Below are 13,171 nucleotides of genomic sequence, written 5' to 3'. Positions count from 1 at the left end.
AAAGCAAAATACTGTTCCTAGTTTATTAAAGAGAGCAAAAGTACTTCCACTCCATAAAGGTGGACATTTATCCGACCCAAATAATTTTAGACCCATTTCCTTATTACCCATTGTATCCAAACCATTGGAAAAACATATTCACAAACATTTGCTCGCGCACATAGAAAGCAGAAACCTTTTCCATCTTCTTCTTCTTCTTCTTGTTGCCGCTACACGTGGAGACCAGTCCAATTGAGAAATGTAGTGGTCATCTGCAGGGACGCCGCCGTGCCGTACAGCTTATCCTGGATGGGGGTCGGCTCCGGCCACATCTTCCTTCTCAACAACTGGAAGTTCCCGCAGTCTTGTAGGATGTGGTGGGTGTCCTGCTCTGCTTCTTCACAGGGACACATCGGGGATGGCACAACTTTCAGCTTTGAGTGGAGGTGTTTGTTCAGCCTGTTGTGCCCTGTTCGCAGCCTAAAGATGGTAACCTGCTCTGGTCTTGTGAGCAGGTGAAGGCTGTCTTTTTGAGCCGGGGTTCGGAACAGGGCTTTAGTGATGGTATTTAGCTCGGCAAGGCTCACGGCGTTGTCTTCTTGTTCTTTTTTTGCACCGGATTTTGCCAGGTCATCGGCTTTCTCATTTCCCTCTATGCCGCAGTGTGAGGGGATCCACTGAAGCACTGTCCGTAGGCTCTTGATGTTGTTGAGGGCCTTCTTCAATGAGGGTTGACTCTCACTGTTATAGGCTTGCAGCACAGAGAGGGCGTCTGTTAGGAAGACGACATTTGTGTTGTGGTCTGCTCTTGTTGCGATGGTGTGTGCTGCCTGAATGAGAGCGTCTACCTCTGCCTTGTAGTTGGTGCAGTAAAGGCCGGTCGGAAGCGTCTCTTCCGTCCGTTCTCCACCGGGGTATTGGATGTGGACCCCAGCTCCTCCACTTTTGACGGCATTTGTGGCTGAGCCGTCCGTATACACCCGGATCCAGGCATCATCAGGGTATCTTTCCTCAAGCGTTGCCAACGTCAGGGCTTTCAAGGCTTGGTCGCTATGTTCACCTTTGTTGTTGATATGGGGTATTGTTGTTTGGACAGTGACAGTTTCTTCTCTATCTTCCCAAGGTGGGGCGTCGAGGGAAAAGGAGATGGGAATGACCTGGTTAGGGAGGGTTTCTTGGTGCTTCCTGTTCAGTGCTCTGGCCTCCACAGCAAAGCTTGATCTTTTTAGTCTGCCTGATGATAGCGTTTGGAGCCTTTCTTTCATTGGGTGGTTCTCTGAGCATCTGAATTTGTTGGCCTGAAGCATTGCCTTCTGCTCTCTTCTCTTGGCAAGTGGTGGGATGCTAGATGTTTCTTCCATCTTCACTATAGGTGTTGTCTTCATGGCACCTGTGATTAGTCGAAGTGCCTGGTTTTGGACTTTGTCCAGGGTCTGTAGATGCGTCTTCGCAGCTGTCATCCAAGAGTTGGACCCGTACTCGAGGTGTGGTCTTACAGTACCTTGGTAAACTGATTTCAGAATCTTGTCAGTTGCGCCCCATGTAGTTCCTGCCAGTTTCCTTAAGATGTTGAGCTTCCTTCTGGCTTTTCCCTCTGCCTGGTTGATGTGAGGTTTCCAGGTCATTTTCTTGTCAAAGGTGACACCAAGGTACGTCTGTTGGTCTTCGTACTTTAGTGTGGTATTTCCCAGGGTAAGTTTTCCAGGTTTGGCTTTTGTTGACAGTGTGAAAAGAGTGGCGGTTGACTTCTCCCTGTTGATTGTTACGCACCAGCTTTCAGCCCATGCTGCAACACTCTCTAGGGCGATCTGTATTCTGTATGTTGCTGTGGTTGCATACTCCTCGCTGCACCAGAGTACCAGGTCGTCTGCGTAAAGCGCTGCGTGGACACCTCTTGGTAGTTCTGCTACAATGTCGTTGATGAAGAGTATGAACAAAGAGGGGGAGAGGACGCCTCCCTGGGGAACTCCCTGCCTCAGTAACACCTTCTGGCCACAGCGACCATCTACCGACACTCTGGCTCTTCGGTTGTGAAGGTAGGACTTGGTCCACTGGAACATGTTGCCTCTGATGCCACACCGTAGGAGTTTTACTAGAAGACCATCCTTCCAGACCTTGTCGAATGCCTTCTGTAGATCAATAAACACTGCCAGGACAGCCTTCTTGGCCTGAAAAGCATCCTCTATGACCTGTGAGAGGTGGGTCGTTTGATCTTCTGTGCTTCTGTACTGTCTGAAGCCAGCTTGCTCTGGGGCAATGATGCTCTGTGTCTCCAGGTAGAGTTGTAGGCGCTGATTGATGATGCGCTCCATGGTCTTACAGACACAACTTGTTAAGCTGATGGGACGGTAGCTTTGGGCTTTGCTTTTGTTTTTGCCACGTTTGAGGATGGGAATCATTGTGGCTTCTCTCCAGCACTGCGGTACCTGGCCTTGCTTCCAGCTGAGGTTGTATATATCTAGTAGCTTCTGAAGCGCGGTGTTTCCTAGATGTTGAAGCATTTCGTTTGTGATGTTGTCAGGTCCTGGAGACTTCTTTTTCTTCAACTTCCTGATGGCCTTCTTCATTTCTGCCAGGCTGATGTCAGTATGCATGGCGTCTGGTACCTCATTTTCTCCTGCTGTTCTTTCCTTCTCTTCCTGTCGTATCTCTTTCTGGCGGTGCTGGGGTATGGGGGTATTACTTTCTGCTGCATATATGCTGTTGCAAAATTGTTGGCGGCAGCCCTTCCTGTAAGAGTGTTTCCTTCATTTTCCAGGGTGATCTTCTGGCCTTTGGTGCTTTCGTCGTTCAGGGCCTTTGTCAGTTTCCAAAGCTTTGTTGTGTCTTTCTCCATGTTGAGGCTTGCTGTTTTCTCTCTCCAACTTCTTCTTTTGCTCTCCAGCTTTGTTCGCAAGAACTTTGCTTTTCTTTCTTGGAGCTTGATGTTGTTCTCCTGGCTGGGGTTGGTTTCAGCCTCTCTTCTTGCTTCTGTCAGAGCATCATGCGCCTTCTGCAGCTCACTTGTCCAATAAGGGGTGTAGTCTTTTCTTGCGCCATTGGGTATGCACTCCTTGGCTGCCTGGGAAATACTGTTGTTGAAGTCTTTGACTACATTGTTGATGTTCCTATCTGTAACTTCTATGCCCTTTGTCAGCTCGTTGGTGCGTACGCTGAACAAGCCCCACTGGGCCTTTTTGTAGTTCCATCGCGGGTGTTGCGAGTGTTCTGGTGCTTTAGCACGCATGGTAAGGACGACTGGGCGATGGTCACTACCTCCGAGCTGTTCTTCTACCTTTCTGCTGATCTTTCTGTGGATGTCATCGGTGCAGAAGGCCAGGTCTGGAGTTGTGGTGGTGTGCCAGCGGCGCGAGTAGAAGGTATGTGTGTCAGTGGGGTCATTTGCAAGGATAAGGTGGTGTTCATCTTGCCAGGCTTCAACTTCTTCTCCTCTGTTGTCCATGTTGCTGTATCCCCAACTCTGGGACCGGCTGTTGAAGTCTCCAGCGATGAGGAAGCCGCTGTCTGGGACCTGGATAGTGTCAAGGGACAGCATCTTGTCATCGGGGCAATAGTAGTTGACGATGTTAAATGTGCTGTCTTGGATAATGACCTTGACTTCTATGTACTCAGCTTCGCCTGTAAGTTTCTTGACTTCAGTGGCGTTGATGTTGTTTCTCACCAGTGTCATCACTCCTCCCTTTGCTCTCCCTTTCCGTCCATTTGAAAACACCTGGTAGCCTCTGATCTTGAACGGCTTCCCCTCTTGCAGGTGTGTTTCCTGTAGGCAGCAGATGTTGATACTGTTCTTATGAAGAAAGTGTTCGAGTTCTTCCTTCTTGTTGCTGACCCCTTCTGCATTCCATTGCATGATGTTGATGTCAGGGGTCTCCTTGACCTTGCTTGGTTTTTGGCCAGTTGCTCTCCTTGCTCGTCCCCTGGCTCCACAGGACAAGACGAAGGGACCTCCAGTAGCTGAGGGTGGGCTCCTTTGAGGCACGGAGCCCGGCGCTGCACCTGCCTGGGGGGTCCTCACAGGGCGAGCACCATTTCGATTGGTTTGGTCTCTGCGTGTATTCATGGCGATGGTGTGCGTGGTACTGTGATCCGTTAAAGTGCGCTGTCTCGCTCAGTACCGCCGACTTCAGCACTAGAGGTTTCTGTCGGGGTTACCCCACCCTTAGCTCCTGGTCAGGGACCTTACCTGGGAGCACAGGTAGCAGGGGTTTTAACGCGCCTCTTACCCGCGTGATGAACCCGTATGAGCACATAGGGCATTTACTAGTCAACAGTGCCACCTGTTAACCACCCCGCTCTGATAGGAACACCGCCAGTTGGTCCAGGACAGCTTATTCGTCCGGGCAAGCCCGACTTATATCGCTGCAATCCCTTATATCTAAGGGACACCCCCTATCCGCCACCTGGGGACCCGCCGGGTTGGGGATGGTCGCCCCGCCACCTAATTGGAGATAGCCTGACCCCGGTGCCTTTTCCATCAATTTCAATCTGGTTTTCGAACAAATCACTCTTGTCACAGCGCCCTTACCACGCTATGCGACACCTGGTTGTCTGCAACAAACCGATCTGAAATCAGTGGTGCTGTGTTTCTTGACTTTAAAAAAGCGTTTGATCTTGTTGATCATTAAATTTTACTGACGAAATTACAGTTGTATATCAGAAACAGTTCAGTGTGTAACTTTTTTTGCTTCCTATTTACAGGACAGATCTCAATAATTATACTGCTCTAAACTGTAAAATATCTACTGAGGAGACTGTGAAATGCGGGGTGCCTCAAAAGTCAGTGCTTGGGCCGATCTTGTTCTGTCTGTATATCAATGATCTGCCACTGCACATTTCTGATAGTAATGTAAGAAGTGATTTTTTTGCTGACGATTCTTCTCTTCATTCAAGTGGAAAGTCTGTTCCAGTAATAGAGTCCTCCCTTCAAACAGCTTTAAACGATGTAAATAACTGGTGTAGTGCCAATGCTATGCTTGTCCATCCAATAAAAACTAAAAGTATGGTAATTGCAACCAGACAAAAACACCACATTTCTCCACTCAAACTAAATCTTACTATTGGTACGCAATCAATTGAACAAGTTCAACAGCATCGCGTTTTAGGGGTAATTATTGATTGTGAATTCAAGTGGCAGGCACAATTACAGCATATTTGCAAGAAAGTAGCCAAGAACGTTTTCCTCCTATCCAAGTTAAAGCAATTTACGGACAGAAGGACTCTGGAAATGTTCCACCATGCTCATGTAATGCCTCACATCAATTATGTTTCGACGCTCTGGGATGGCAGCAGTGATGTCCACTTGAAAAAGTTAGACTCTCTCTATCGTCGCTCGGCTAAACTCATCGTAAAGGATAATGCCCCAACAGATATGAAATTAAAAATGCTTAACTTTCTTCCACTGGAAAAGCATCTCAAGTTAAACAAAGCCATTTTCATGCACAAATTATATTACGGTAAAGTGCCGATTTACATTACATCATTATTTAATAAAGCTACCGACAGATATGGGTCGGTCAACTTGATCCCACCGATTCCACGAATTGACCTTTATAAGACCAGTCTTGCTTTTTCGGGTACATCAGTTTGGAATTCACTTAAGCACTTAAAGTCATTAAAAAGTTTTTAAAAATGTGTCAAAAAACACTTAATGTCTGAGTAGTTTAACGCGTTTTGATTTACCACACTTAGTATTACGCCAAAGATATGCTGTGCATTGTATATTCTGAACATATTTTTGTTGTACTATTGCTACATGTTCGATTGCTACCAGCTTGTACTTATAATTACTTGCATAGTATGCATTTGATTTTATGAATAACCACATATGTATGCTCTTCATGCCTCATCTTCATCATCATCATCATCATCATCATCATCATCATCATCATCATCATCATCATCATCATCATCATCATCATCTTTATCATCACGTGCTGAAGTTTTCTGACTTTTTAACTTTTTAATTTTTAATTTTTCAATTTTATCATTGTGTGTCTGTGCGTCCCAAGGACAGATTGTAAGAAAAGGCGTAGCCTTAAATCTTAATCCTTGTTAAATAAAGTTCAATTTAATTCAACTCAATCCCTCTTTGTGTGTACACGCAAGCACAAGACCAAGTAATCCAACTCAGAGTTCGGTTGGTTATGGAAACACGTGAAAAAGCAGCATGCTTCCCCCGAAAGCGGCGTATGGCTGGGTAAATACGGCCATACACGTAAAAACCCACTCGTGCAAAAAAGACCACTAAATGTACTCAAGCTCTCAACACACTTATTTTTGCAAAGTGAAGACATTCTTCCTGCGTTCTGTTTAGGCAGAATCTTCTATATCTATATACGGCTTGTGTCTGTCTGTCTGTCTGTCTGTCTCTCTTCGCGAAGGAAGGGAGATAAACGCGCAAAACACTGGAGAAAAAAGTGGGTTTGTGTACGTCTGTGTATTTGTAGCCTCCTTTCCTTGCTCATTTTTCGAGGTCACTTCCGAAGTCCGTCTAGCTTGTGTGAGTGTCTTGTCTGCCTTTCTGCCTTGTCTGCCTTTCTGTCTTGTCTGTCTTTCTATCTTGTCTGTCTTTCTGTCTGTCTGCATTTCTGTCTGTTTGCCTTTTTATCTTGTCTGTCTTTCTGTTTGTCTGCCTTTCTGTCTTGTTTGTCTTTATGTCTTGTCTGTCTTTCTGTCTGTCTGTCTTTATGTCTGTCTGTCTTTATGTCTGTCTGTCTTTATGTCTGTCTGCCTTTCTGTCTGTCTGTCTTTATGTCTTGTCTGTCTTTCTGTCTTGTCTGTCTTTCTGTCTGTCTGTCTTTATGTCTTGTCTGTCTTTCTGTCTGTCTGTCTTTCTGTCTGTCTTTATGTCTTGTCTGTCTTTATGTCTTGTCTGTCTGTCTATACCTTTCTGTCTGTCTGTCTGCCTTTCTGTCTGTCTGCCTTTCTGTCTGTCTGTCTGTCTTGTCTGTCTTTCTGTCTTGTCTGTCTGTCTATACCTTTCTGTCTGCCTTTCTGTCTGTCTGTCTGTCTGCCTTTCTTTCTGTCTGTCTGTCTGTCTGCCTTCCTGTCTGTCTGTCTGTCTGCCTTTCTGTCTGTCTGTCTGTCTGCCTTTCTGTCTGTCTGTCTTTCTGTCTGTCTTGTCTGTCTTTCTGTCTTGTCTGTCTGTCTATACCTTTCTGTCTGTCTGTCTGCCTTTCTGTCTATCTACCTTTCTGTCTTTCTGCCTTTCTGTCTTGTCTGCCTTTCTGTCTTGTCTGCCTCTCTGTCTGTCTGTCTTTCTGTCTGTCTGCCTTTCTTTCTTGTCTGCCTTGCCATGTCTGCCTTTCTTTCTTGTCTGCCTTTCTGTCTTGTCTGTCTTTTTGTCGATCTTGTCTGCCTTTCTGTTTGTCTGCTTTCTGTCTTGTCTGTGTTTTTGTCGATCTTATCTGTCTTTCTGTCTGCCTTTCTGTCTGTCTGTCTTTCTGTCTGCCTTTCTGTCTTGTCTGCCTTTCTGTCTTGTCTGCCTCTCTGTCTTGTCTGTCTTTTTGTCGATATTGTCTGTCTTTCTGTCTGCCTTTCTGTCTTGTCTGCCTTTCTGTCTTGTCTGCCTTTCTGTCTTGTCTGCCTTTCTGTCTTGTCTGCCTCGGTTCTTGTGTTGTTTCTCTTTTTCTTCCTTTCCTTTCTGGTCATGTTGTATGTATTTCTTGCTTATTCACGTGTTTTGCCTTCAACTTCATAAACTAATATCCCCTCCGGCCTCCCTTTTTATCCACCGACCCCCATCCACCCACCCTATTCCCTACCTCGCATCAACCTTTCACCAACGGCGTTCACTTTACCCCCTCCCTTCAACCCTCTCTCCCGCCCAAGTAACTTTTTTGAAAAGAAATATTTTTGCCGAAAAGAACTGCCTTTAATCGTCCAAAAATCCACATATTTCGGTCTGTGGAGTTTGTGTTTTTAAGTGATTCTTTCCTTTTAGCATTAACGGTGTTATTTTTTGCTGTTTGCTTGGACGCGGCCGTATTGGATCTGCGGCGGTAAAGAGTTAATTTCATAAAACTTTCATCTTGACGCCCAATCTGATAACATGGAGACGCGCTTCATCCCTCGAGATGAAAGTCGGTCGATTCTTCAACTGCCTCTGGAAATTGTTTGTCGTTCTCTTTGCCGCTTTTTTTCTTCTTCTCTCTCTCAGTTTTTTTCTCTGAAGAGGGTTTTGGAAGTAAAGAAACGTGGGAGAGTGTGTGTGTGTGTGTGTGTGTGTGTGTGTGTGTGTGTGTATGTGTGTGTGCGTACGTGCGTGTGTATGTGTGTGTGTGTGTGTGTGTCTGTGTGTGTGTACGTGTGTGTGTGACTTGGTGTGTGTGTGCGCGAGCGATCGAGCAGACATACAAACCTTCATACTCCTACTAAAACGTGCGTGCTTTGACTCATGCAGCGACAACAACATGTGTAAATTAAATCCTTCTATCTTCGGTGCGAATAAATCTAGCCGCACCTTACTTTTAGTTCCTGGAAACGGCACATAGAATGTCCGGTAGAGTTAATATTGATGACGTCACGATTCCGTTCAAGTTAATAGTGATGACGTTACGATTCCGGTCAAGTTAATGTGGATGACGTGACCCGGACACGTTCTGGTGCACGTTTTAAAAAAAAAAGCTCATCTATAATAATAGTCTACTGCTACGTACATCCAAATTTGCGTGATGGTTGAGTTACGAAATTATATGGGTGTTCATTTCCTGACTGCAAATCTGCATGCCATACAAAAGCGAAGGGTACTTATACAATTATATAACAAAATGTCGCCCCGTCGAATTTTACTCGATCGGCATTGAACAGTAGGACACAATCCTATAACAACAGTAGGATATATGTCTTGTAGGAACGCAGGGCAGCCGATCTTGGCCACACTAATCGAGTCTTAGGATTGCTTTGTGGGAATGTAGTACGTTACTGTCGTCAGACTTATCAAATTATATCGGCCACTGTGCTGTGCATACATTCGCTGCTTGGAAGGTTTTGGGGCAGATATTTCTGCATTCTAGTGTGTAAAAAGTGTAAGTCTTTGCCAGTTATGTTTTTTGCCGACATTGAAGAATCATTATTGATCGAGTGATTGATACATGTCCTGTTATTGGGTATTCAGGAACAGCCACACCTTTTAGGCCAAAAAAAAAAATAGGTCTGTTTACGGTAACCCGACCGACCCTAGTTTTTTCGCGCGACCCTAGACTTTTTTTTGGCATTTGGGGAAGAAAAAAAAAAATCTCGGTTTTTTTGGCAAAATAACGTAAAAATATGGTTTTTTGGAGAGAAAAAAATATAAAAATAAAAAAAATCCCGACCTACCGACCCTATTTTTTTGGCCTATGTTACCGTAAACAGACCTTTTTTTTTGGCCTTATCGGTCAAGACAAGGGACACAACCTGTCTACAAGATAGATTTAAGCACAAACAAAGGAAAGTAACAAAATGAGGAAGTTTCACGATGGTGGTGATAGTTGTTCCGTTATCATATTTTCATTTTTTTTCTTTTTTCTTTTTTGATTGGTGGTTTCTTTTCGACCAAGAAACATGGCTTTGTAACTTAACCAACGTTCCTTGAATTGTCTCGGTTTCGTTAACTAAAGATTTTATGACGGCGGTTCCTGTTGTAAGCTATTTTTAATGGTACCTGCTTTTAGATGTTGTCTTTGAAGTGTTGTGTCTACTATATGCTGTAAAAGTAATTTTAAACTTTTTCTCATCACTGCTTTCTTCTTTGCCACGCCCATCCAAACTCTGCACCCCCCACCACCCTCCCCGGTTCATCTTTTCCCCTCTCACTCCCGCCCCTTTGTACGAAAACTTTTCTTTTCATCCTGCCACTGAACCATCAAAAGTGGCAAGCCAGGAACTTAGGGATTTGACAGATTATTCATTGGTTCAAGACAATGTGCGTTTTGGGGGTAGGGGACGGGGGGGGGGGGGGGGGGGGAAGAGAGAGGGCGGGCGGGGTCAAAGGAAATTCCCAAGAGATGCTACGTATCATCATTGTCTGAACTGCTGCTGAATTGTTGTTGTCAGCAGTGAGTGTGTCAGTACGTGTGTCAGCAAAGCGTTTTACTTATGCGTATGTCAAGTTTTTCTCTCTCACGTTCTTCCCCTTCTGATGCTTGCCCCCAACACCACCTCCTCCCTCCCTTCCCCCGCCATTCCCATCCCAAATTTGCCCCTGTCTTACATAACGACGTACCGTGTCAACCCATTGCAAAAAGAGGTTTGGGGGTCATTTTCAAAAGTGGTGGTGCAGTTTCCATGTAACAACTTATTTAAATATTTATGTTTTTTTCATTTTCATTTTCATTTTCAACAATTGTTTTGTTGTTGTTGTTGTTGTTGTTGTTGTTGTTGTTGTTGTTGTTGTTGTTGTTGTTCGTTCTTCGTCGTCGAAAATGACTGCGGGCACAAGGTACGCTTGAATGCGTGGTCTGAAGGGTCAGAAGGTGACTGATAAGGCAGACATTTTTTTTATTCGTTATTATCAACAATACAGATCGCTCGATGCGACTTGCTATTTCCACGACAACAGCCTAACACAGACTTTACCTGATGTTTTAGATTTTTCCTTCCAAAGTGCGATGTGAATCTTCATTCCTGTTTCAGCATTCTGAGTTGACGCAGCATTCTGAGTTGACGCAGCATTCTGAGTTGACGCATCATTTTGACTTGACACATCATTCTGACTTGACGCAGCATTCTGAGTTGATGCAGAATTCTGAGTTGACGCAGCATTCTGAGTTGACGCAGCATTCTGAATTGACGCAGCATTCTGAGTTGACGCAGCATTCTGACTTGACGCAGCATTCTGACTTGACGCAGCATTCTGACTTGACGCAGCATTCTGAGTTGACGCAGCATTCTGAGTTGACGCAGCATTTTGTGACAATGTTTTGGCTTTTAATTTCGTTGATTTTAGTTACAAGAAAAACATGTATTTGCACAATTTGATATTAAGACTCCGCCTGCTGCGGTGTGTGTGTGGGTGTTGGTGTTGGTGTGTGTGTTGGTGTTAGTGTGTTAGTGTGTGTGTGTGTTGGTGTCGGTGTTGATGTGTGTGTGGGTGTTGGTGTCGGTGTTAATGTGTGTGTGTGTGTGTGTGTGTGTGTGTGTGTGTGTGTGTGGGTGTGGGTGTTGGTGTACCCATGTTTCCACAGGTTTGGTTGCCTAAATCACCATAAGGCAACTATCCACACGTGGATGGCAACCTAAACTCTGGATGGCAACCTAATTGTGTGGATGCTCGCTTCATTTAACACCGTTAAATTGACTTTTTTGACGGAAAGAATGTCATAACAATGTTCAAAATGACATTCTTTCCGTCCTCTATAGGCGACGAAATAGGTCAAATTTTGTGCATTTTTTTGTGCAAAATTCTTCGATGCCGGAGCGAGTACTGCACCCAGTGCTGTTGTAGTGCAAGTGCACTAGAAAGGCACTGCACCCAGTGCCGCCTCTTAGGTAACCATCCACACATATAGGTGCGTGTGTTGGTGTGTGTGGATTAATATTCGCTCGAGCGCGAAGTCTCGAGTACTTCGTGTGGTTTTACTTCGTATGGTTTTGTTTCAGTTGTTTGAATATGTGGTTTGATTGTCAATGAGCAGAAAAGGCACACTTTTCCCGCCATTGTTTAATTGAATGGACAATACATTATCTTATGTCGAATGTTGTATGTGTGTTGCAGACACCACCATCATCATGCCGTTGGCCTTGGCTCTGTCCGTGGACTCCAACATCAGCCCAGAAGACATCGTCATGTCACACAACGGAACGTACAATACGGGGGACGCCTCGCACGACCCACACGAGTCCTTCTACGTACAGGCCCGGTTCATCACGGGGCTGGTCATCTACCCCATCATCTGCATCTTGGGGCTGTGCGGCAACGTGCTGTGCATCATCGTCATGAGCCAGCGACAGATGCGGAGCTCCACCAACGTCTACCTCCTGTCCCTGGCCATCTCGGACGGCGTCAAGCTCGTCAGTGACTTCCTCTACTTCATTGTGGTGCTGCTCTTCCACGTCCACTCGCCCTCGGGGGACAAGGCGTACGGCTGCCTCTACCCTTACGCTCACTACATCTTCAACAGCTCGCTCTGCGTCTCGGCCTGGCTCACAGTCTCCGTGGCGTTCGAGAGGTACGTCTACGTATGCCACCCGACCAAGGTGAAGAAGTTCTGCAACATCGCCCGCGCGCGGACTATTAGCTTCACTGTGTTCCTCAGCATGAGTCTGATGGCCATCCCCTACGCCATGCGCTACAGGACAGTGGAGGTGATCAACAACCGCACGGGGACTAAGACGTGGACTCTGGAGGTCACCGACCTGTGGCAGAACCAACTCTTCGCCGACATCTACACGTGGGTGCAGTGCTTCCTTCGCTCCATCATCCCGCTCGTCATCCTCATCATCCTCAACGTCTGCATCATCTACGGCATGAGACGCTGCAGGATTGGGCGGTCCAAGTCCGGGAGGAGGCATCGCATCACGGTGATGCTCATCTTCGTCATCCTCATCTTCCTCGTCTGTACCACTCCGGACGCCGTCATGTCCACGTTCTTTGGGATGGGGTACTACGAGGAGGCGTACCTCCAGCGCGGCATCCGTGAGATCACCGACCTCCTCCTTCTCCTCAACTCCGCCTGCAACTTCGTCCTCTACTGCATCTTCAACACCATCTTCTGGAAGAACTTTGTCTTCCTCTTCTGCAGCCGCTGTTCTCCTAACAACAGAACTGTCACCGAGGATTCTAACATGAGGCGGCTCTCCTTGGTGGGGAGACCGGTCAAGTCCACTCAGGTTCGCAGAGAGAGCAGACGGACTTCCAAAAATTATAACGGTTGGAACGGAAGGGGTAGTCCCCTTCTCGATGAGATAAGAGTAAATAATATTATGATCTGACATTTTGTTTTGATTCAGAGAATACGAGTACTGTGATATGATCTCCAGAAAGGGGACGGGAGCCGTCTGTTACACAGGGTAAAGACCAAACGATCAGCAGTTCCAGTTGAATTCTACGGTACTCCGCTTCACTACTGCATGTGAGATAGTAACGGGAAGCCTTTGGTTGAATGTGTCAAAAGGACAAAACACAATATTCAAGCTAGTCTTTTCCGACCCCATAGTCTTCTTCTTCTTCTTGTCGATCGCCTTTACACTTGGAGTCCAGCTCTGGATATGA

The 13,171-nt window shown here is 45.9% G+C and overlaps 1 protein-coding gene across 1 annotated transcript in view; it reads left to right on the top strand.

The window, feature by feature from the left end:
* Positions 1–12,891, top strand: part of LOC138947729 (probable G-protein coupled receptor 139) — a gene marked incomplete in the record, with an annotated part of 73,913 nt that extends 61,022 nt beyond the window's left edge. Inside the window, 1 exon segment of the mRNA XM_070319274.1 lies at positions 11,673–12,891. Coding sequence (XP_070175375.1) covers positions 11,673–12,891 — 1,219 coding nt within the window.
* Between the last annotated feature and the right edge of the window lie 280 nt (positions 12,892–13,171).

The sequence above is a fragment of the Littorina saxatilis genome, linkage group LG14, assembly GCF_037325665.1.
Source record: "Littorina saxatilis isolate snail1 linkage group LG14, US_GU_Lsax_2.0, whole genome shotgun sequence".
Taxonomy (NCBI): Eukaryota; Metazoa; Mollusca; class Gastropoda; order Littorinimorpha; family Littorinidae; genus Littorina; species Littorina saxatilis.
The sequence above is the reverse complement of the archived record's forward strand: the minus strand, read 5'-3'. Positions and strand labels throughout refer to the sequence as shown.